At 33.6% G+C, this 25,113-nt stretch overlaps 7 protein-coding genes across 9 annotated transcripts in view; 5 read left to right on the forward strand and 2 right to left on the reverse strand.

Annotated features, from left to right (window-relative positions):
• The window catches only part of LOC143917210 (uncharacterized), a 40,469-nt gene that overhangs the window by 10,924 nt on the left and 4,432 nt on the right, over window positions 1–25,113 (forward strand). The gene's annotated exons all lie outside the window — the stretch shown is intronic.
• On the forward strand, window positions 578–3,377 carry Slu7 (Pre-mRNA-splicing factor Slu7). The gene is made up of 11 exons (XM_077437788.1): window positions 578–871; window positions 958–1,112; window positions 1,199–1,291; window positions 1,371–1,560; window positions 1,635–1,726; window positions 1,809–1,954; window positions 2,078–2,261; window positions 2,346–2,491; window positions 2,590–2,695; window positions 2,775–3,068; window positions 3,141–3,377. Exons 1-11 carry the CDS (start codon window positions 694–696, stop codon window positions 3,315–3,317), a joined length of 1,761 nt encoding a protein of 586 aa, XP_077293914.1. The 5' UTR covers window positions 578–693; the 3' UTR covers window positions 3,318–3,377.
• LOC143916429 (GEL complex subunit OPTI) lies at window positions 3,729–6,749 on the forward strand. Its single transcript, XM_077437534.1, has 4 exons — window positions 3,729–3,938; window positions 5,648–5,751; window positions 5,828–5,957; window positions 6,035–6,749. The coding sequence occupies exons 1-4, from the start codon at window positions 3,852–3,854 to the stop codon at window positions 6,080–6,082; spliced, it is 369 nt and encodes a 122-aa protein (XP_077293660.1). The 5' UTR covers window positions 3,729–3,851; the 3' UTR covers window positions 6,083–6,749.
• Window positions 6,767–9,203, reverse strand: Tcs3 (Probable tRNA N6-adenosine threonylcarbamoyltransferase Tcs3). Its single transcript, XM_077437535.1, has 7 exons — window positions 8,955–9,203; window positions 8,739–8,867; window positions 8,443–8,664; window positions 7,534–7,684; window positions 7,346–7,452; window positions 7,106–7,272; window positions 6,767–7,029 (listed from the first exon to the last, which is right to left on the reverse strand). The coding sequence occupies exons 2-7, from the start codon at window positions 8,851–8,853 to the stop codon at window positions 6,790–6,792; spliced, it is 1,002 nt and encodes a 333-aa protein (XP_077293661.1). The 5' UTR covers window positions 8,854–8,867; window positions 8,955–9,203; the 3' UTR covers window positions 6,767–6,789.
• armi (probable RNA helicase armitage) lies at window positions 9,990–17,387 on the forward strand. Of its 3 annotated transcripts, none has more exons than XM_077438200.1 (6): window positions 9,990–10,235; window positions 12,298–12,703; window positions 13,192–13,628; window positions 13,733–13,891; window positions 13,964–16,312; window positions 16,393–17,387. In XM_077438200.1, the coding sequence occupies exons 2-6, from the start codon at window positions 12,517–12,519 to the stop codon at window positions 16,729–16,731; spliced, it is 3,471 nt and encodes a 1,156-aa protein (XP_077294326.1). In that variant the 5' UTR covers window positions 9,990–10,235; window positions 12,298–12,516; the 3' UTR covers window positions 16,732–17,387. The 3 variants fall into 3 exon arrangements, with proteins under 3 accessions (XP_077294326.1, XP_077294325.1, XP_077294327.1); XM_077438199.1 differs by having other exon boundaries at window positions 9,995–10,285; XM_077438201.1 differs by having other exon boundaries at window positions 9,995–10,214.
• eIF3e (eukaryotic translation initiation factor 3 subunit e) lies at window positions 17,201–24,523 on the reverse strand. Its single transcript, XM_077438202.1, has 9 exons — window positions 24,105–24,523; window positions 21,749–21,865; window positions 21,467–21,634; window positions 21,230–21,352; window positions 18,196–18,428; window positions 17,976–18,110; window positions 17,698–17,892; window positions 17,375–17,609; window positions 17,201–17,302 (listed from the first exon to the last, which is right to left on the reverse strand). The coding sequence occupies exons 1-9, from the start codon at window positions 24,360–24,362 to the stop codon at window positions 17,276–17,278; spliced, it is 1,491 nt and encodes a 496-aa protein (XP_077294328.1). The 5' UTR covers window positions 24,363–24,523; the 3' UTR covers window positions 17,201–17,275.
• LOC143916918 (uncharacterized) lies at window positions 18,408–21,180 on the forward strand. The gene is made up of 4 exons (XM_077438203.1): window positions 18,408–18,921; window positions 20,006–20,573; window positions 20,740–20,923; window positions 20,992–21,180. Exons 1-4 carry the CDS (start codon window positions 18,555–18,557, stop codon window positions 21,031–21,033), a joined length of 1,161 nt encoding a protein of 386 aa, XP_077294329.1. The 5' UTR covers window positions 18,408–18,554; the 3' UTR covers window positions 21,034–21,180.

The following is a 25,113-nucleotide window of genomic DNA, read 5'->3' on the forward strand; positions in this document are numbered from 1 at the left end:
GTATAATGGTACAAATATCCAAGTCTGTAGTGCTGCTGGTCAGACTTGGATATTTGTGACTCCAGGTCGATCGTTTCCTATCAGAGTTTGCCAATTTTTCTGATTTCATTGTTGAAACGGTTCCCGATTAAATTGGTTAAAAACCTTCCTACCTACTATGTCACCACTATTTGAGTATGATCTAATATATAATTTCGAAAGAGACTTTGTATGTATGTATCTTTGGTTGGGAACTGTTGGAAAAGTTTCTATGACGACGATCCGATTATTTTTTCGATTCAAATAAATTGAATAAAAAAACAAATGAATATTTAGTATTAGATTCGCCATATTTAAACTGTTTATATTACAAACACTGAGCGAAGCCGGGTAAAACAACTAGGTAATCTATATATATATAAAATTGAATGTCTGTTTGTCTGTCTATCTGTCCGTCTCATATAGGCTTCTAAACCACTCGACCGATTACGATGGAACTTTCAGGATTTGTTGTTTGCATGTCCAGGAAAAATGTATATACTTTTTATTATATAGTTTTTTTTAATTAAAAAGATTAAGGTCAATAACTGGCGTGTTTAGAGCAATACCCCATTTTTATGACAGATATCGCTTGTCAAGTGACAAGTGTGAAGCGAGAGCGTCGTTTGTCGTTTGTCGCTTGCCGCGTGTTTGTCAGTTGAACAAGGCAGAATCATGTCGGGAGGATCGGCCCGTGTGGCGGTCTCTCAGATCCTCAGAAACAAAGATGACACTTCAGAAGACCCACAAGATGAGGAACCTAAGAAAAAGTCCCGCGAAGACTGGCGCAAAGCTAAAGAATTGGAAGAGGCCCGTAAAGCTGGTACAGCGCCTGCGGCCGTCGACGAAGAAGGTTTGTATTTACCTCATTTTTAACATTTTCAACTAATTTATAAACGTTATTATTTCAGTAGTGTGCATTGCTATTTACATTTTTAGGAAAGGATATAAATCCACATATTCCACAGTATATATCGTCGGCACCATGGTACTATGGTACAAATGGACCCACACTCAAACATCAAAGACCCCAAGAGGAACATGAAAAGCATTTTTCTCACTTGGATGAATATTACAGGAAAGGCGTTGACACTGTAAATACATTTATAATATTTCAATACAATTTTTTAAATTATTCTAAATAACGATAGAATAGTAATGTTTTTGCATTTTGTTTTAGTCATCAGTAGCTAATAAATTCCGTAAAGGAGCCTGCGAAAACTGTGGCGCCTTAACACACAAGAAAAAAGATTGTTTGGAAAGACCGAGAAAAGTATTTGTTTCGAAGATTTTTTAACAGAAATTTAAATCATGTAAACTTTTCCTAATCTTCGTTTTTATTATGAATTTAGATTGGTGCTAAGTATACAAACATTAAAATTGCCGCCGATGAATTCATTCAACCAAAATTAACATTGGGTTTTGATGGTAAACGAGACAGATGGAATGGTTATGACCCTTCAGAGCATAAGGCCATAATCGAAGAATACCAAAAGATAGAAGAAGCAAAACGTGAAATGAGAGCCACAAAACTCGAAGAGGGTGAGCTTTTGTTTTTAGTCGGAACACCTTTTTTGAAACCACACTGCACATTCAACATTCTTTACATATTTTAGATCCGTCAGCTGTAGATGATAAAAATGAAGAAGACGACGATGAAGAGGATGAAGATAAATATGTAGATGGAGTAGATATGCCTGGAACAAAGGTAGATATAAATCTGTGATATCTATTCCAATGAGTAGCCAATTTTTCTCTACAAGTTTTGAAATAAATTAAATATTCTATAGGTCGACTCGAAGCAACGTATTACAGTAAGAAATTTGCGAATAAGAGAAGACACAGCCAAATATCTGAGGAATCTTGATCCAAACTCAGCTTATTATGATCCTAAAACTCGATCAATGAGGGATAACCCAAATCCCAAAGATGTAGAGTAAGTTTTTCAAAAATCTTGCACTTCATGCATATTTAAAAGCATCAATAATTAAATTCATATTTGTATTTATTTTCTGACATGATTTAAGAATCAAATTATATTTTATTTATTCATTTTTAGGAACGATTATACGGGTGAAAATTTTGTCCGCTTCTCTGGTGATACTCAAAAACATGCAGTGGCACAACTCTTTGCTTGGGAGGCTCACGAAAAAGGCGTAGATGTACATCTATTAGCTGAACCAACAAAACTCGAAATATTACAAAAAGAATATGACAAGAAAAAAGAACAATTCAAGAGTCAGGTAAGATTAATATAATCACGTAATTATCATGTTTATTTATTTTAATAATGCATATTTATTCCACAATTAAATTATATTCAATAGGTTAAACAATCTGTTCTTGAAAAATATGGCGGAGAAGAACATTTACAAGCTCCTCCAAAAGCACTTCTTTTAGCTCAAACTGAAGCTTTCTCACAGTACAACAGGGATGGTACACTAATTCAAGGACAAGAAAAACAAGTCGCTAGGTAAAATAATGGCTCCTTTTTTGCTACATACAATCTACATATATATGTACATCTGTACATCTCTAAAAAAAATTAAAATGTTTTGTTTTATATTTTAGGAGTAAATATGAGGAGGATGTACTAATTAACAACCATACATCAGTTTGGGGCTCTTTTTGGAAAGCTGGAAAATGGGGCTATAAATGTTGTTATTCATATATAAAAGTAAGGAACAACTTCTTATTAATTTGATTTTTTTAATTGTTTTCTCTTGTGCCTACTGCTATTCTTCAATTTTATATAGATGTCCTATTGTGTTGGAGAAGCCGGAAAATCTGTTGTTCTGGAAGCTGATCATGCCAGCAGTCAAACTGCTACAAAACTACCTTCTAGAATTGTTCAACCTGAGGAGACCAAAGTCGTAAAGAGTGAATCAAATACCGATGACTCTTCCTCTTCATCGTCTGATTCTGAGAAGAATTCTAAAACTAAAACAGAAAAAACTAGTAATAAAAAGAAACAAAAGAAAAAGGACAGAAAAAAACACCGAAAGGATAAGCAAAAGTCATCAGTTGATAATGTGGATAAATTAACATTGGTAAGTTGTTCAAATAGTTATGTACAAAATATAATTATTTTTTTTGTATTAAAAATTCTGACATCATTACAGGCTTTGAAGGCCGAAGAAAAGGCTCAAAAGAAAGCTGAACGTTTATTGGAATCGGATGAACGCAAACGTCCATACAACAGTATGACAGAAGTGGCCAAGCCTACTGATGAAGAAATGGAAGCGTTCTTCATGAAACGTCGGCGAGACGATGATCCCATGAATCAATTTATATTGTAATTATTCCTAAGCCATTATAAATGTATTTTCTTGTAATGTATAATAAATTCATTATTAATTAAATTAAATTTATTATATGAAAAATTCAGCATCCATCAACCGAAAGTGGAAGCTTACTCTTATACCCTTTTTTCGACATTTTAAATAAGTGTGCTCTTCATAAGAAAATTCCAGTATAATCCTTGTACCAATTTCGTGAAAATAAATAAAATACCAATGAATTTAATAAACTGGAAGTGGGATTTTTCCTCTTAGAAAAGTCGTAAATGTTGTGATAACACCATTTTTCTCTACACTACTGATCGCATCAAACAGAATTTTTTTGAAAAATTGTAAATTAAATTAATGATAAACTAAATATTTCTCATTCCAAAGCTCAATATTTGATGAATGGTAATGGTGGTAGCGCGTACAATTACGGCGGGGACAAGTGTGTTGGCAGCAGTGTGCAACTAGTGACGGGCGAGGGTCGAGGGTCGAGGGTCGAGGAGTGAAGAGCGGCGACCGACGACCGACAATCAGGGGTGGTCCACGATGTCTGCGGGGAAAATGTCCGCGGGAGCCGCAGACCCTTCGGTGTGGGCGCGCGCCCTCACCTCGCGCTCCAACTGGCCAGACAAGGTGATTGACCTGTCAACACTCGCCACTCACCACACGTGCTTCGCCTTTTTATTCTCCACTTCAATTCAACTTTAAACCTATCCATTCATAATTATAACTAAAACATGATGTGGAATTGAGTTTTCCACCAAACGTATGCGAAATTAAAACAGAAAAAAATTCGATTCATTTCTAATTCAATACCTGTTTGTTTTGATAATTTTCGCCGATTATAAAAATATACATTCAATATATATCTCGAGTTTTCGTATATTATATGGAGCCCATTGCTTAACCATTTGCATGCTGACCAACGCCGATCGGCGTTTTGCCAACAAGTCCATGGGCCTGAAAAACGCTGATAGGCGTTGTATTTCGAGCATGTAAAAAGTAAACAAGAATACTACCTTTCCAGGTAGCATTGAACATGGGTCGTGTAATCCGTGTCATGCATTTGTCATCGTTTATAAAGATTCGCTTACACCGAAATTTCAGAATTTATAACCATAACAAAATTACCCGATGGAAATGTTGGCGAAATTTTCAGCGTGGTGGACTTTCAACAGATAAGAAGGGTTAAACAGTGCAAACGAGGCTCCTCAAATATTCTTATATGACAGCTTATATAGTTGCTATTTTTACTTGGAACTCTTATAAAGGGCAAACATTTCTACAGACTGCTTATTGATTGAGTAAACAATCCTCAATTTCTTACAGAATTCAGTATTAACTCTTATAATCCCAGGGCCCGATTTATCAGCTCATGTTTTTGAATACATTTTGACGCTATATTTTTGTTATTTACTATCTTGTCTATTTACTGTCTTAACTACATATTGAGCATCTTGAGTTATCGGTTTTCAAGTATTTTATTGTATGTCCGAATTTGATGCGCTGCGCCATAAAATAAGGGACTGGCACGCTAGTGGCTTGCAGGATTAACAACATTTATTTTTAGAACTTTTGAACTTCGTATTTACAAATAATATTCAGTATTATTTAAAAAGTCGTTCAACATTTAAACTGAAAAATTACTATTTTTATAACAATTTTTTTTTTTTTATTTGATTTATGTACAACCTTAATATAAATATTACTTATTACACTATACATCATGAAGATGACATCACAAAAAAATAAACACCGTGAATTGAATATTAGCTGAGATAATAAAATTAGGACTACCCCTTTTTTCGAAAAAATGCCTTGATATTCTTCGCATGTACCTCTCAAAATAGCTTAGGATTCAAATGGTTGATTTATTAGGTACTGCAGTTTGTTCTCTCCTCCTGTGGCACATACCAACATGGTGGTTTCATCGTGCGTGACTTAAGTTTCAAGCTGTTCAACCAAATTACTATTAACACTTTTGGTTAATCTGAGATATGCTGAACTGTTGGAAACATTATTAAAATGCAAATCGTAGTTATTACTGCAACTTATCTTCGGAGTTGTGAACTTAAAAACTAAATACATACAAGTATTCAAATAGCTCCGACGTCAAACAAACAATTTCTACATTCCATCAAATTGTGTATATTATAGGTAATGTTTGATCTTCCACACAAATGTATTCAATTAAATATTTTGAACCGTCATTCCAAAATCTGTAGAATGTAAGACTAGTATTCTCTCACTTAATCGAGTGTACATATTAGTTCCCAAAGTAATTCCAAGACCCCTGATTTATACATATATACATTGCTCATAATTTTGTTGTCATTTTGCAGGAAGAATTCTTGGACGTTATATATTGGGGCAGACAAGCTATAGGAATAATTCTAGGATTCACATGGGGTATCATCCCTTTGAGAGGGTTCATAGGTCTTCTATTGTGAGTGAAAATCTTTATAAGTCTATTGTATCTAACATAAAAGAAGATAATTTTATTGCATTTTGTATTGCTTCAGATTCATATTGCTAAACGCAGGAAGCATTTATTTATATGTGTCGAGTTTTCAACGTGTAGATGAAGAGGAATATGGAGGCGTGTGGGAATTGACAAAAGAAGGTTTTATGACTTCTTTCGCTGGTTTTCTTGTAAGTTTTCTCTCATCACCTGTAAAATTACGCCTTTTGTATTTTCTTATGTTAAAATTTTGTTTAAAATGTTTCAGGTTACTTGGATCATTATGTATACAGGATTACATTATGACTCTTTATGAAATACAAAATAAAGATACTTATACATCAATTCGTACTGTATATGTCGCCCCTGAGCCATTTGCTCAAATTTCCATTTTTTACCATTCTCCTTCCCCACCCCCCCACACCCACACCCTTCATTATTAAATGTAAATAAACATGAATTTATGAATAAGTGGAATGTTCTTTGTACTAATGTGTATCGATTGTTATTATTTAGTGTATATGAATATGTTAACTGTTGGAATTTATTTATTTCCTTATAATGCATAAATTTTTCATAATTAAACATTATTTATTTCCCAAGTAACATTCCTAAATTTTGTTTTATTTTAACTCAATAATATAGCATAATTTTAACCACTTAAAGTGGTTTGTGATATAATCCACCCCCTCTTATAAGTTATATAGGTAGAGAAAGAATAAGATATATAAAAAAGTATAAATAACAAGCAATTGATGAATCAAAAAAATATATCCTGAAATAGAGATATAGTTGAGTTGAATGAACAAAATGCGTCAGGATGTAAAGAAGGTCTTTCTGCCCTGATTTACTCAAAATATCAAATCTTAAAAAAAAGTTGACTTCGATTTACAATATGAATTCATAAATAATAGCTCTGAAAAAACATATTTGACTAGTGTGTGAAACGAGGACCATTATACACAGGTTATGAGAACGGATTTAAAAAAAAAAACAGTTTCTTTCAATTATTGTATTTCAATATCAATCTCTCCAAGTAACAAGAACTTCATCTGTTCGATATCTTTGAGTGCATGTTGCATCATCCCATTTCATGGTAGTTCCGCTTTTGAAAGCCTCAGCCCCAGCATGAGCGATCATTAGACCGTTGTCAATGCAAAATCTCTCATCAGTTGCGAATAGTGTAGCATTTCTTTCTTTACACATGATGCCCATCATTTCTTGAAGACGCTCGTTGCAACCCACTCCACCCACTATCAGAACCTTTCAAAGACAAAATAATATTTTTGATAAGATATATTGCCAGAAAATATTGATAGTTTGTTTGTAGTAAGATTACCTCATCTGAACCACAGTGAGACATGGCTCTTTCGGTGGTTTCCACAAGCATAGCAAATACTGTTTCTTGGAGGGAAAAACATAAATCTTCTGCAGTCCATTTTTTACCAATATCAGCCGCTTTATCTTCGATAAATGATAATATGCCAGAAAAGCTGACATCCATACCTTAAATGAAAGTTATTCGCTCATTGAAAAATTTCATAGATTGATTATATTGTGTATAATTTTTGCGGTATACCTTTTACGACATATGGCAAAGGAACAAACTGTTTTCCTTTCTTTGCACATTGCTCAATATTGTATCCTGGACTAGGGTCATTGGATAGTTTCAAAATTCTAGCAAACCTAAAAATGAAGCATTTAAAATGTACTCAGTTATCTATGTATAACTTAGAAACGGATAAAATTTATTGATTATTTAATCACCTATCTAAACAATTACCAACAGCAATGTCTATCGTCTCGCCAAATATTCTATATCGTTTCTTAGAATATGCTATAACTTGTGTATTTCCTCCACTTACATATAGCACTGTTGGATTTTGCGCCTTTGTGATCAATCTACCCATTTCAATATCTGTATTATCGAGTTAAGATTTCGCATTCAACATGAATTTTATTACAATTAAAAACCCTTAAATTAACATATCATTTTTTTTTAAATTTCGCTATTTACAATCTGTTTATTTAAAACATTAAGTAAATTTTTATTTTTCGGTTTAATTTGGATCAATTACCTAGTGGCAATGTCCACTTTAGGTTTTCTAGTTTTTTTTTTTACTAATTGAATATTTTTGGTATATTTGATGGTCTGAGTCTTTTTAGCCTGGAGTCATCGATCTGCTCGCCTAGTAGGTCGATCGCCAGCCTATTCGGGTGTTTAATTAGCCTTTCCATGTACTGTGAGGTTCTTTTGGCGATTCCTGCCTTAACAGTTTCCATTTTTATTAGGTCTTTTTTTTATTTCTTCGTTTGGAACGAACCATGGGGCGTTTACCAGCAATCTTAGAACTCTGGACTGGAATCGTTCTAGGATGTCTTACATTCTATAAATTCAGTTTTGATACAATACTTTTGGATTGTCTTTTAGCATTATATCAAATCCATCTCTATATAAAGGACGGATTTGATAGAAGGTGGAACGGTGTTCCGGTACTATAATTTAAATATAATCTTTACCAATAAAAAACCTAACACAAAGTGAGTTCCAGCACATTTTTTTTTCAAAAAAAAGCCTTGGATATAATTAATACAATACCATGATTGATACATCCGTTTTCACTTACATGTTTTACTAATATAGTAGAAAAAAAAGTAAACTTAATTAAAGGATACGTCCTATACAATGATTAACGCCAATAATGGGTTTATTCCATAGCTGTGCTACCGTCCTGGCAACAATAGCAACCGAAACAAGAGGAGCGCCCATTCCTGGACCTTTCGTGTAACATACAACATCTATATCCTTAATTTGTAAACCGGACTCGGTCAACGCCTCCTTCAAAACTTTTATAACATTTTTCCTGTGATGTTGTGCTGTTTCTCGTGGAAGAAATCCTAACATATATGTATTAAATAGATTACAGAAGGAACGATAATAATATATATATTATAAAAATATTTGAAAAAACCTTCTCCTGGTGGAGTGACATAGGTACGACGACAGTTTGCCAACACTTTATCATCACGAATTATACCAATACCAAGCTTGTTGGCGCTTCCTTCAAATCCAATCGCGACGACCATTTTTTTTATATTGGCTTATTTAATATATAACAAATAGTAATCAATTTAAAAAGGAACTTATAGTTGAATAGAAAAAATGCATACGTATTTTACAATCGTACCCTTCAAAAATAACACCGACTAGGTTATATTTACAAAGCATGTGTCATGGCTGCACAGCCAGATTTCAAATTTAATTTTCAAACCCTGTTATATTACCGAGTACTTTTTACGTCGTCGATGATAATAGCTATGTCCACAAAAAATTATTGCGGACTGGTTAAAAGTAAGGATTTAATAAAAAGGCTACATGGTGCACGGTTAGGCGATTATTCCGCACAAACCGATTTCACGCACATCATTTAGATCTCGATCACGGAACGTCTGGCACCATAGAAATAGAATGCATAGAATGCTCATTGGCTACGTCCACACTACCGATATCTACACCCGATACACCCAATATTTAGGAATTTTTCCATAACCAGTTCCTAAATAGCAACCACAAGTTGCAATATGGGAACTGGATATGGAAAAAATCCTAAATATCGGGTTTAGATATCGGTAGTGTGGACGTAGCCATTGTTAACAAAAGTACCGTCTAAAAGCGAGCCATCGAAGAGAGAGACGGAAAGTCAGAAAAGAGACAAGAGAGAGAGAGAGAAAGACCAAATTTAGCAAACAATGAACAAACTCTGCCGCGCAGAGTTTTCACAGCACCATTTTTGGAGGCTGAGAGCGATTCTATACATTCTACTTCTATTTCTGGCACCCAAAAATTCCACACATCGAGTTTTACCCCCGCCGACTATCATACTAACGAAAATTCTAGTTCCAAATATTCCGTATTCGCGATTTTCATGGCAACGATTATCGTGTGCGCTATTACAATGTGCGAAATAATCCGTTTACCATAGTGCACATGCACACTCAGACCGAATCCACATATTTTTTTGCCGCGACTCGAAACTCGGCCAAAATAAAGAGGAGGCATAATATTGTCGGTAAACGGACTACTAGTCATATGTGAACTAGTCACAGGACAACCGGTCACTCTTGATCGGTCACAAGTGATCATCCGTCATACTAAAACTGGTCACACTCTAAAAGTGGTCATGAGAAAACTGGTCACACCCGAAAATTAGTCACAAAAGTTTAGACCAGTATTAGTGTGACGGGTGATCGCGTGTGACCGATCTAGAGCGACCGGTTGTCCTGTGACCGGTTCACACTTGACTAGTAATCACCGAATCAATATTGTCGTATTGAATTGTGTTGATTGATATAAAAGTTGTTATGGCCGAATGTGTGTGGAGTTAGCTGCGCGCGCCATCGTCGTTGGTTGACAGAAAATTCTCGAATCGTGTCGAGGGTGAAGTGAGGTAGCTGAGGGATGAGTTCTGGTACTAATAAACCGACACCACCTTCCACAACACCCAATGTCGATACAGAAGTAATCGTACCACTTTTTTTATTACTTTACTCTCATTTTCTATATACCGACAATACCTTATGTTATCTTTACAGCCCGTTTTTCTTGTAACAAATTCACCACAATAATCTTCTTTAATCTTTTACGTATCGAATTCATTGGGTGTTCTTTTATATGTGAAAAGTGGACAAGTGACTTGAGTGACTGGTTAAATGCATAAAGGTCTGTTCATACCTATCCTGCAGGTGTCCTGCAAGTGCGGATAGTATTCTTTGGTACATTATGTATATGGACGTATTCGTACTCCATTCGCGCATGCACATTTACGCATTCATGCGCGTCCATATAGAATGTACTAAAGAATACTGTCCGTACTTGCAGGATTCGGGTCGTGCTGGATAGGTATGAAAAGACCTTTATACGTACATAATGCGATTTATCATATCCTTTCTAAAGGTTTTATATCCCTTTCACTTCCTTCTATTAAACAAATGTATAATTGCAACAGCTATTACGCTTCTTTTTTTTAGTACAAAATTTCGAGCACTTTTTTATTAATTATTAAATTAAATTAAATACAGGGCTGCAGAGTCGGATCAACATTTACTGGCTCCAACTCTGACTTTATTTTATGATTCAGTCCAATTTGAACGATTTTTGGTTTTGGCCGTCTTGACAACGCTTAAAATTATTAATTGTAAAAATAATAGCAATTTTCAAAATATAAAAAGTAATTAAAAAAATCATTAAAGATTTACATGTAAACCCAATTTACTGAATTATTGATATAGAAATGTTTATTAGTACATTCATAGTGAGTACATCACGGCATCGAAAGGTCGAAAGATCAAAAAAGCAAATATCGCAAAGCAAAGATTGAAAATACAAAGATCTTAAGTCCAAAGATCAAAAAGAATGTATGCATGGTAAACGGTACTATGTATATATAATATGGGTGATGAGCCAGAATGTTAAATTACAGAAAACACAAATATCGGACGGCAAAGATCGAAAATCGAAAGATCTTAAGTCGAAAGATCAAAAAAAAATGGTGCATGGTAAACGGTACATACTCACTTAATTTGCGCAAGCAGGGTACAACAGGAACAAGAGGAACAGGCTTTTCCTCCCGTATTCTGCGCGCGCACAATAATACGGGAGGAAAAGCCTGTTCCTGTTGTATCCTGCTCGCGCAAATTAAGTGAGTATGTACCGTTTACCATGCACCCTTTTTTTTTGATCTTTCGACTTGAGATCTTTCGATTTTCGATCTTTGCCTTCCGATATTTGCGTTTTCCGGCGTTTCACATTCGGGACCGTGAGGTAGACCCATATAATATATATCAGTGGCATGCGGTGAAAAGACCTCTCTTTTTGTCGTACAGCCTTGCTTAATGTGCGTGGGCAGGATACGGGAGGAAAATCCTGTTCCTCTTGTATCCTGCTCGCGCAAATTAAGTGAGGCTGTACAACTGTTTTACCGCACGCCACTGATATATATGTACTACCCGCTTTTCATATGTATTCATGGTAACGAACATTTTCGACTTTTCAATGCGGTGACGGTCACCGATTCATAGTGTATGTATATGAATTTCATATACGAATAAATCAATGCGAAAAATGAAAATTAAAAGAAGTATGAGACAGAGGAAACAATCGGTTTTGGCCTCCAAACATCAAAATACCTGCAATTCAACGATTTTATTTATAATGTAATTTAAAATCATGATTTTTATAAAGAAATTATTAAATTTAAATTCATTTGTGGATTTACTTCAATAAAATTTTTAACACATACTGCTAATTATTATAAAAGAGTTGGAGTAGGTTGTTTTTTTACTCCACTTGAAATGCTCCAGCCTACATAAAATACATATATGGTTATTATGTTTTAATCAACATCGGTGACACTTTTTTATATAAGCTAAATTACTGAATTTTTCGACTAAGAAATACGTGTACATATTAATACTTAAGTTTATATGCTCATCTGTTGTTCAGTTCATTAAAAATGTATTTTTTTATTATAGGTTTTGGATGCACGAACATCCACTATAAATGATCAAGTATTAAACCACATAAAGTTTGAACACAAAATCGAGCAGTCCTTAAAACAGTCTCAAAAAGAAACTCACCAAAAAAGAATGCAATCATTGCGAAAAGAATTGGATTATTTAAATAGCACAGCGTGGCAATTTGAGAATAACGGATCTTTTTAGTTTTATATTTGTTTGAATTTTCAAAACAAAATGGCTTTAACTTTTATTAGCGAATTGGCTGGGTTCGTATGGTTCAAACTTACTTATAAAGAGCCACTAAAAACAGACGACGAAATCTTAGATGAATACATTAGTGCTCATGAAAAAGAAAAGAATTGTATGAGTACCATTGATCCAGATTCCACACTTTTAAAAACCAATTGCATAAAATGCACAGGTAAAAATACTTTTATTTATTATCTAAACTGTTATATCGTATATTTTTATAAACATGAACGTTTATGTTTATCCATTTTGAAAATCTACAGTTTTCAATATTGAGAACCACCAAATTTGGTATGGTATGGTGTGTCTCAGATCATACTTTTTGTCAAATAAAAACAACCCATTCAATGTTCACCCACCTGAGCAAAGCTGAAAAGTTCGACTCCGTGTATATACATATATGTAAATGACTAACCGGCGTTGCTCGGGTGGGTGAAAGCTAATCCTTCCACGATCTTCATTTATGCTATTTAATTTAGAAAATGTAATTCATAACAGTTACATTTCGCACGTGTTTATGTCATCCGATGGATGATGAATTATTTTATTTAGTTACTAGAAAAATTTATAAAATACTATATATTTAAAAAATCTAAATTGATTAATTTATATATTTGATGTATATATTTGATTGATAGTAAATATTAAATTTAATTTCAGGCAAAATTACTAGATTAACTGATAGCAGTGGCATCATTGATGGCAGGTTGAAGTTCTCTTTGGAAAATTCTAACCATCTCCAATTGAAAGTAAATGACGTGGTTAATTATTTAATATTTCAATTAAATGAAGATGAGCCACCAAAAGTGTCTAGAATCCTCTCAGTATTAGAAACATTTTGGGACTCTAGTGAAAATGGAAATAAAGAATTTTTACCTCATGGATCCGAACAAGAATACTTTGATATTGTGGATAGAGTTCTGGTTGGTAAAGTCATTAAACGAGAAGGAAGGAATGTTACAATAGAGCCGAACAATGTAAAATTTAATTTGGATCATGTCGTTTCAAATTTTCTTCCCATGGTCGGAGATTGGGTTGAAATATGCGGAAAAGTCCAACAAGAAAAAAATGTTTTATTCGGAAATGACATTGGTGAAGTAAGTTGTACATATGCAAAATACAATACAATTAATCAAATTCATTACAATCAAATCTTTATTTATTTTTTATGAGTTATGTAGTTTCTTGATTTCTCTTTAAGATTCTTGAGGTTACTACTCTCGCCTGTCTCCGAAGTGAAATTGTTGAAGGTAAAATTACCAAACTGGAAAAGGATAATGGATGGGGTATTGTTGATAATCGTATCTTGTTTAATATTTTATCATGTAATGCGAGCTATAATTTAAAAATCGGTGATGAGGTAATTCTTACAAATAAATTTTAGTATATATACATAAAGGATCTATGAATTTAAAAAAAAATTTTTCAATAGGTAATTGTTGACGCTATAGAAAGCGACCAAGGAAAATTATCTTGGCGGGCACTATCAATTGTCGTTAAAACTTCCTATCGAAAGAATACTAGAAAAATTACAACACCAGTTGTATATAACGAAAACAAGAATGGAATAATTATATCAACTAAACTTGACTTTGGCGATATGAAAATTGGCGATGAAAATAAAATAGACGTAGAAATTTCTAACACTAAAGATTCCACTCAATTTATGTATGGCATACAACATAAATCGGATAAAAATAGTTCACAAATTGAAATTTTACATGATTGTAATAGTTACATTATCATTCCACCCAAAGGCCAAATACGAATAGAATTCAAATGTGTTGCTAGGTTTTTGGGTGTTTCTAAAGAGTTAATTGTATTTAAATGTCAAGGCTTTGATTTAACTCGCCAATTTAACATGAAAGTTATCGATCCTAGATGGGCAAAAAATGCACAGACAGCCAATTCTTTAAAATACGAATCTAAGTTGGATATAATTATAGATAATATGAGGTATAAGAAAAAAACGAATTTCATTCCGGGAGTTCGACCTTGCAAGCCTCCACCGTTCATTAAAGTTCGAACACCAATCTACAGCATACCGATTAAACTTTGGGAGGCGTATTTAGAATATTCAGGCTGTTCACAACAAGACGCCAAACATCTTATAGAATTTGAAAATAAACTATCGCTGCCACCTTTTATAAGCATAAACAACTACAATTTGAAATTTCATACGTTATTGTTTATTGATGAAATACAATATACCATTCGGTATAAAATGTACAATTCTGACAACGTTTTCATGACTACAGTCGGTGAATTTTTTCGTTTGTATATTGAAAATCTTCATGAAAAAAGACCATGCTTACTTGTTGGAGACAGTGTGAGAGTAAAAAACCCGTGGAATATAAATATGTATGATTACGAAGGTTTTATTCACAAAATACAAAGCGATTGTATACTTATTAAATTTTCAGCTGATTTTCATAAGAAGTACAATGGTGAAGATGTGTGTATAGAATTCTTTTTCTCGAGATCTGCTTTTCAAAAGTGTCATTTTGCAATTGATTTAGCGGCCACCCATTTGGGACCACAAATTTTATTTCCAGATAAAATGATTATCAATCAAAATCAGTTAGAAATTGAAGAATCGAATAATGAAACAAATGAATCAAAAGGAAATGAAAAAAAGTCTGATATGGTGAAAGTTAGTTCAGATTTAAATGCAAACAGTGCGTTAAAGATGAGAAAAATCATTTGGTTTAACAAATCACTGAACGAAGTGCAAAAAAATGCTGTCCGGAATATTCTTTGTGGTATAACTAGACCATTGCCATACGTAATTTTTGGTCCTCCTGGTACTGGAAAAACAATGACCTTGATTGAAGTCATTTTACAAATAGTAACTCTGCTACCGAATTCTAGGCTATTGATAGCAACTCCATCGAATAGTGCTGCAAATTCATTATGTGAAAGATTGATCAAGTGTGGTAAATTTCATCCAGGATTTTTGATTAGATTGGTTTCCATGTCGCATATAGCTGGTGGTGGTTTGCCAGACCATCTGAAACCTTTCTGTGCAACCCTGAATGTAAGCTTGGAGAATTCAAATCAATCGAAATTTCGCACCTCTGATGGCATTCGTTTTGAATGTAGCAAATCGTTTATCGGCCGGCACCGTATAACCATAGGAACTTGTGTATGTCTCGGTTCATTAGTCAAAATGGGTTTTCCTGCAGGACATTTTACACATATTTTGGTGGACGAAGCAGGACAAGCTACCGAACCAGAAATCATGATACCATTGGCATTCATCAATAAAAATAGTGGACAAATCATTTTAGCGGGAGACCCTATGCAATTGGGACCAGTGGTTATCTCAGATGCTGCTAAGAAATTGGGCTTGAATCTATCTTTCCTGGAACGTCTACTTGCTTGTTTTCCATATAAAAAAGATTACATCGGCCATGGACGTGAAAACGGAGGATATGATCCACGGCTTGTTACAAAACTAAAATATAATTATCGTTCATTACCAAATATAATACAGTTCAGTAACAAATACTTTTATGACTCGGGTATAGTCTCCACGCTTCATATGAACGACAAAATAAAATCACAAATCAATAATCTTGCTAGTGTTTTCGATATGGATGAAAGTAAATATCCTGGAATTTTCTTTCATGGTGTCAGAGGCAACACTTACAGAGGCTATGAAGATCCCTCTTGGTTCAACCCAGAAGAAGCTTCTATGGTTATGTTGTATCTGTGTAAACTATATAAACATAAAGTTGCTTCTGATGACATTGGAATAGTCACACCGTACACTCAGCAGGTATAATATGACGAGTCTCGACATTTAGTTTTCGACCCTTTTCGTGTTCCATCTTTGAAATGTATTTTTTTTATTTTCAGGTAAAGCACATAAGAGCTTTGGTGAACGATATGGGAATCGCTGTCCCTAAAGTCGGCACCGTTGAAGAATTTCAGGGTCAAGAAAGAAAAGTTATTATTTTATCCACAGTAAGATCCAATGAAGATTGCCAACAACATGATATTGAAAAATTAGTAGGTTTCATTGGGCATCCTAAAAGAATGAATGTAGCCTTTACCAGAGCCCAATTTCTTTTGATTATTATAGGCAACCCTCATGTATTGGTTTTAGATTCGTTATGGTCTAATGCTATTCAATATATCATATCACTCAACGGTTATTTGGGGTCTGATATCCCAGCTGAAATGTTGAATTATTGAAACCTTTGAATTTTTTGTTTTTACCAAATAAACATTAAACAACCTAGTATGTAATATGTACTAACATATTGAATTTATATGAACATGTAGTTCGTTTATAGTTTTAAGTACTTTTTAGATTTAATAAGTATTTTTGATGTAACGTTAAGCAAAATATGTGCATAGTGACTCAATTTTATTATTTGTGCACTACTTTTTGAAACACTGGACTAGTGCTGTGATGTTATTAACAAATAAAAAAAAATATTTTTCGGAACTGTAATACACATGAAGTTGAAGCAATTGAATTGAATCACTACATAAAATATTTTCTATAGACTGCATCGTTTCTAATTAATGATCTGTACTTATACTCGAGTCGCATATGGAAAATGCTAGAATCATTTGGGGAATTATTTTTGTTTCTTTGTTTTTAATCGAACAACTGAGTAATGATAAGGACTATGCAAGGTATGAAATAAAATATTTTTAAATAAGTGCCCAAAATTTATTTATATAAATAAAAATACACATACACAGCTGAATTTATATTGTATTTCTTAATTTAAAATTCTTGAGCTCCCCATCGTATCTAAAAAGAAATGAATTCGGCATTAGATATAATTGTATAATCTTATTATCTATGTAAGACAAAATAAAGTACATCTTGGGTCTTCGCTTTATGTTTTCTTTCAACCAGTGAAGTAAGAGCTTCCGATCGGACAGATAAAGAGTTGATTTTTTCGATGAGTTGTTGATATGGAGACATTGGTTGGGTACCCATTACCACATGGCCCAATTTCGAATCTATTTTGGCATCCAAACGAGCGTTTCTTATCAAATTCACGATCCAGCGTTCAGCATCTTCCGGGTCCATGTTCAACTTCTCAGCCAACATTCTACACAATAAAATCAACACATTTATTGATTATTCATTCACTAGAATAATAATTTGTGTTCGTAAATGAAGAACATTGATATACTCACCCTATACTGATACACTGGTGAATTCTGCAAAACGTTTCGAAAATCATAAGACGAGCATTTTCAACAAATTCATCTATACAGGCAATCAAGAAGAAATCGCTCAATAGAACAGTCTGACACTCGTGCAATTTTTGTCGGGCACCATCAAAATCGAAATTCACATACAAGTGTTCGATAAACTCCGTAATAGGATCCCTGAAAAAAAAAAAATATTAAAAATTAATTTTACATGAATTTCAAACCTAATTTTATAATACGATTTTTTTTTTAAATCTAACCTGTACGTATAAGATTCTTGCTGAATAACCTTTACTAATTCCTTCAGTGCGTTTCTTCTGGAACGATTTATAATGACTGCGGTAGCAAGATAGCGAAGAATGTGAGGACACATAGTCTGGATCGCATTCAAGTATCTATTTGTTAAAATAAAATAAGCAGTGAAAGTCAAAAACATAAAACTCGCCAAGATCCTAATATTCAGATGAAAAATTAAATTACAGTGGTTTGTGAAGGAATACATCAATGATAAGATCTCTTCCTTTGATGTGATTGAAGTACACAAATAGACTCCAATGCACGAGCCACGTTCTCTGTTGCAAAACTTGCACATTATTGGAGAATTGATTGTTATCGATGAACTCCCGCAATTTGTTCAGATCCTCCAAAGCTCCATCCCAATTCTGAACCAGAATTTCAGACGCCAATTTACCCCACAAAACAGGCAAATAGTTCTGAAATATTTAAAATAACAATTTTAGATTTAAAACAAACGAATACAGTTGGCAAAACAAAATATGTAGACCAAAGACAGTGTTGCCAACTGTCATTCAGTGCGTTCTGAAAGCCAGTGAGTAAAAATGCTCTCCAGGTTGATTATAAACAAAATTGAGGAAGGAGAGGAGACTGTCTCCATGGAAATTCTATTTCAACGCAATGCTAAAGACCAAGGCGTACACACAAGTAAAAACGGAACTGAAGAGATAGACAACGTCATATATCGAACCCCATGTAAAACAGGTTATCTCAAGCCAAATAAAAAAGACATCAGCAAGTTACTGATCGACACTACAACGGATGCGGATGCTTTGATTTTAAACATAAATCAGTGCATTACAACCATGGAAACAATCATAGTAGACGATTCATCGCACATTATATTGACAGAAATGGAGGACAATCAACAAGGAGTATGTGACGCTTTTATGCAATCTGCATACAATATGGGTGTGTTTTCATCGATTAAGCAAAATTTTACTTTATATACATACATATATTACGGTCCAAGTGTTCACTCAAGTTCGTTCGTGAACATATAATACTAGTTTCATACACGAACTATTGGTTTGAGGTTAAGTGCTAACAGTCAAAAGCTATCTTCAAATAGACTCAACAGGTGTCGCATGAAACTTTTAGCTGTTAAGAGGGCTGAACACCAGCACCTTGTCCATACAAACGTATTACACTTCTCCCTTCCTCAATTATGGCACTAGAGAAATTATTTTTTAATATTCTATGGATATCCTCCATTGGGATGCCATCTATCGTTTTATTTTTTTGATTAGTTATTTTTTATAGGAGCTAGGAGACATCTATAAAATCGCCTCTTTTTTACACCCACGAAGAGTCCAGCGTGCTTATTTAACGGTCGATTTTAAAAAAAATACGCGCACAGTTGCATAGAAAATATATTTCTCATACCGATGATGAAATCTTTTTAAAAACTGGTCCAGTTTCGGAGGAGAAAATTGGAGAATACGAAACCTCGATTTTGTCGATTTAAAATACGTATTATCTGGTCGAAGCGCAACTGTCGCATTCACTCGATATATATATCGAAGAAAGGAACGGCAACAAAATTAAGGTTTTGGGTGTACAGCCCTCTTAACTAAAACTTTTAACCTTTAAGATGTCAAAACGCCAGTATTTAAAAAAGGAAAACCACATTACAACGTAGCCAGAACTCCCGTTTCCGCTTTTATCAAAAATATTGCAACCCAGGGTAAGCATACACATATATACAGAGGATGGGACAACCGATTGAGAATACTAAAAACATATGCCTAATTGTTTGTGCATGAATAGTTCGTTTGTCAATTTGTTATTTTGTATACACTATTACTGATCAGATCGGTTTGTGTATAAACAAATTAGTATGATATATACACTTGGACTGCAACATATATATTTTGAAGATTCAGTTTTCAAACAGCTATTTACCTCCGAATAAAAGTCTGCTTATTTCTCGACTATTCTACTAATACTTCATACATTCTTTTTCAAATGAAAAAAATATAATTTCATGTTTCAGATACATTTAAGGGAAAACCTAAGGGCATTGATCAACTATGCAGCATTTTGAGAGAAAATATAGAGTCTAATCAAATGTGTTCGCAAGAAGAAAATAAAATATGGACAAACACAAAACCGAATGCAGAATCGGATGACATGTATAACTTTTGGAATTATTACTTGAAAAAAATAAACAACTTGAACAAAAATATCAAAATAAACCGGAAAAATTTGGACATGCTGTTGTACAATGAAGAGTATTATAAATTGTTTAAATTTCGAAACACAAACGTGGTCAATAATATGGCAAATGGAGACAAAAAAATGAAGAAACTTAAGAATACAAATTATGTGTGCGAATTTTGTCCAACTACTTTGACGAGTCTTAAAAAATTATTAAAACATCAAAAGATTCACAAACATGAAGATGGATATAAATGCATCTATTGTAATATAACATTTGATTTATTTAAGAAAGCTTTCATGCATTGGTCCAATGAGTGTCCTGGAATACAAAAAGTATTGATTGCATCCCAAGATTTTTTCACTTGCAAAAATTGTCATTACATAGGAGTAAACGCTCACATGTAAAAATATTCTGCACATTATAATACATTGCATATATATACAAATATATATATATATATATATATATATATATATATATATATATATATATATATATATATATATATATATATATATATTTCAAATAACCCGTTAGTAATTATTTTTTACATTTAAACATTTTAGAATGCCAAACTGTAACACACAAACTGATGACGTAGAAGTTAGTAAAAATGAAAGTTCCAAAGCAATAAAACAAGTATTCATTGCACTTATGTGCAAAAATTGCGGCTATGTGTCAACCCATGATCAAAATACGATACTGAAAAACTTGAGTGAAAGCCCAATACTTTGTCATATTTGTGGAAAGGTTATTTGACATTTAATTAAATTAAGATACTTAATTTAGTTTGAAAAATAATTCACTTCTTTCATCAGGTCAACGACAAGCTAATAGATTGCAATCATGATGAACACTGAAGTAAGACCTAACAACAGATGTAGGTGGATAAGTAAAATTTTATTTCATTCTATGTATCTATTAATTTTTTTTTACTTGTTTTGTTCTCAAAAATTGTTGTTGAAGAAATGGACTAAACCATAAATATATACTTATTTGTTGAATGTAAAAAAATGACTTTCAATTATAAAAAAGCATTATCAATAGAAACATTACCTTATCAGATGGAGGCATAACCAGTTGACAAAAATACAGGTAACTGGCAGATTCACAGTAATTTCCACATTCGTAACGATATTTAGCCAATCTGTACATGCTGTCGATCATCTCAATTTTAAACTGAAAAGAATCACGTACATCATATTGAGACAAGCAGTATTTTTGCAAGGAATAAGTGAACTACATATGTATTTATATCTGAAGTATTTAAATATTAAAATGCTGATTCAATACCTCAAATTCTTTGTTCGTGGTTAAATAGTTTATGAGCATTTTTGAGTCACGCATGGTTTCCATCGTTTTCATGACATCATCGTGCTGCATCAATTTCAGCACGGGCTCAACCGCATCTTGCAATTCTTGCAACTGAGACAGTACAAGGTTTCTTCGATTCTTGATCGCCTATAAATAAATATACAAAAAAATGAAAGTCAATTAAAACAAAACTAAGTTGAAGAATCATTTTCAAAACTTAACAACTATTTTCGAATTATTGATAGAAGTAACATAACATACCTCTGGCACTTCATCATCTGGGTACAACATCTTTCTAATGTCAATGACATAATCAATCATGTTGGTTTTGCTTAGGATATCCAATTTGGCTTGTAATAACTCATGCTGATCATAGATCTGTTGAAAAAAAAAGTAAAACAAATTATGAACAGCTACAAAACATTTTAATTGTGCGATCTTACATATTGTATACTGAAATTTCGTTTCAGAGATTAAAAAAATAGGGTTTATATTCTGATTAACACAGTGTAATTGATTATGGACTCACACTACTGTGAAATGAAATACAACCACACTATATTTTGACTATACATTTGCTTTGTGTGCATTTAAGAGAGTGGATTGAATCTTTCAAGTTAAGAGTATTGATTATTGGTTTTTCGTAAATCTGAAATATACGCCAGTGCTGGTCACCAAACCAAAACAGCTAGACCACAATTTAAAACAGAAAAGAACTCTCCTACTTAAATCCAAACTGACTCATTGAATTTTGAATTTAACGATATCCAATTAAACTGAGCAACAAAAAATTACAGTATAATTATGATAAAACATCGTGATATGGCTCATCAACACATGGAAAGTCATTTTGCAGAGTTTATGTGATGGTATATAATACGAAATCGAGATCCAATTGAAGAAATTCTCTCTGCAATAAGACAATACTGGCTTCCACCAGATCATATGTATGTGAAACTAATAGACATATGTACATAGGGTTGTTACCCCTATGGCTTTGACCCAGAGTCTCTGGGTTTCAGCTAGTTGTATCCGGGGTTCGGGTTTGAGTGTTATCTCTCCGGGTGTGTAGTAAATCTCTCACGAAATTACAAAAATAAATAATATTAGATATTCATAACTTGTATGCAAAGCGTATAAGAAGAACTAAAGAGGTCTATGGCGCATTTCTTGAGTACGAAAATGTGTTACTGAAATGAAGAAGGTATACATAAAGGCTATTGATTACTTGGTAGAATTTTATTTTTTTGAAAACAGCCTATTCAAATATTTTTCAGTAATGAATCTTAAGAACGAAAATTTGAAATAGCAAGATATTTTATATGCTGCAAAATTAGTTGCTGATAAATTGTTTTATGATATCTGCCTTCCTATAAATATCATTCCTTTCATCAAATCGCTTGAATTGCCCGTCGATAAAAAAAAATTCCTGTAATGTTTTCACCGTACATAATAATTATATTTTATAATTTCGAAGTGATTTTATTATTAAAAATAATTTATATGAATATAAAATAAAATATAAATAATTTTTTTTTATTATAATCTCCGGATGAGAAGTGGGTCTGAAGTAGCAACTCTCTATTTACATAGGTATGTATAATAAAATTATTTGGGAAATGCGATTAACGTTCGATGTGGCGTTAATCACTGGTTGCGTACTGTCACTTTGCTAAAACTCTTAACGACCCCTAGAGGCAATTCATGTAACGAAGCGTGTTTCATGTGTACTCGATGCTTTTTTAAGTACCTTTTAACCCTTTGCCTGCGGCAATAAATATAGCGAACAAGCCCTGTACGCGGCCACCTTTTTCGCGAATTTGGCAATCGAGTTTTCGACCTTAAATACAGATTTTAATATTTACTCAAGTAACCAGATATGTTAATTAACACATAAAGTATTATTTTAATAAACAATAAAATACATAAAACATCTCGTAGTTTTGGATCAATTTTCAAATAATCATTCTTCATAATTGTATGAAGACGTGACGTCACATAGACGAGGTTTCAGTATGGTTCCACAAACAACTAATTTTTGACTGGTATATATTCATTTTAAGCAAATTGAATAGATGGCATTCAACTCAGTAATATATTCAACCAATTTTGAACCTTAAAACAGTTGAAATAGGCGCATATAAGCGTCAAATCCCGTGCAAAGTTCAGAAATTTTATGGAAGACAGCCGCGCTACAGACTTGTCGCCCAAAGCTTCCATAGAAGACGGCCGCGGGCAAACGGTTAAACTGCTTTGAACGAAAGTATTAGAAAAGTGAACAGGCACTCATTTAGTTGCAATTTAATAGAAACGTGTGACGTGTCGCCATAAGGGCCAACTAACCACAAGTTGAAAATCGTCAATTTTTCTACGGGTGAAACTATTAAAATATAAATAATAATTCATAATAAAATGAAAATGAATGTTTGAAAACGCATGATTTAATAAATGGTATAAATATCAAGAAATAATCAATCAATATGGGTAGGGACGCCATTACCACTGCTATGACATTTTGGGGTGTCATACCGGATGGGAGTATGAATGAATCGATTGTAAGATTTGTAGAATGAGAATGTTGAATGAACGCACGTAATGGGCGTTACGTTAACGTTACCTCCTTGGCGGCGAGGAACTCCAACAGAGGGAAGACGAGATGGCGGTCGAGGTATTGGCCCGTTCGGCTCGTCAGGTCGAACTTGGACACCGACATGGTGTCTGCACCAGCACCAGCACCAGCAACTGCACCAGCTGCACCACCGACCACCGGGTCACGATCCAGACCGCAAGCGCCGCACCTAACCTGCTCACGACACGCGTCCACTACGGACTTTTCGCCCAAACGACCGCTACTACGTCCATTACTGATTTTCATGCACAATTTCGACTAAACGAGAGATGCCAAAACTGCGGTTCGGTGATCATTGGTCACAAAAGTCACTAAAATCTCTATAACGGAACATCTGGCATTCGAAAAGTTCATCATACTAACGAAAACTCGAGTGCCAAATATTCCGTATTCGCGGTTTTCATAGCAAAAATTGTCTTTGTGTCCACCGCAATGTGACTAATAATCCAATTACCGAAAACTGCATTAGTTAGGCCTGAAACAATTTTCTGCCGAGAAATTTCACCACGAATCACAATAATTTAATTTTAATAAAAAAGCAAAAGGCACAAAAGTACAAATGAAAACATGTGTGAGCTATAGTTAAAACCGCACGTCTTTCCCAATGGTACATTATTATTATTAAAACCGTTCTAAAGGTCAATAAAGTCGATCTATAAAACCCCTGGTACTGAAAAAAATTTTGGGCCCTATGACAAACTAAAAACATTCTTGATATATTTTTAATATGTGAATAATCTATAAGAACTGTAAGAAAAATACCTATATGTTAGTTGTTATTTTTTTTAAATAATTGAATAAGAAAGTATGATATAACGGCAATTGGTATATTAGTCACATTACGGTCACCCAAAAGACAATTTTCGCCATGAAAATCGGGAATATGGAATATTTGGCACTCGAGTTCTCGTTAGTATGATAGTTATCGTTAGTATGATGGACTTTTCGGCTGCCAGATGTTCCGTTATAGAGATTTTAGTAACTTTTTAGCGCTTTG

Source organism: Arctopsyche grandis, chromosome 9 (genome assembly GCF_051622035.1).
Source record: "Arctopsyche grandis isolate Sample6627 chromosome 9, ASM5162203v2, whole genome shotgun sequence".
Classification (NCBI taxonomy): Eukaryota; Metazoa; Arthropoda; class Insecta; order Trichoptera; family Hydropsychidae; genus Arctopsyche; species Arctopsyche grandis.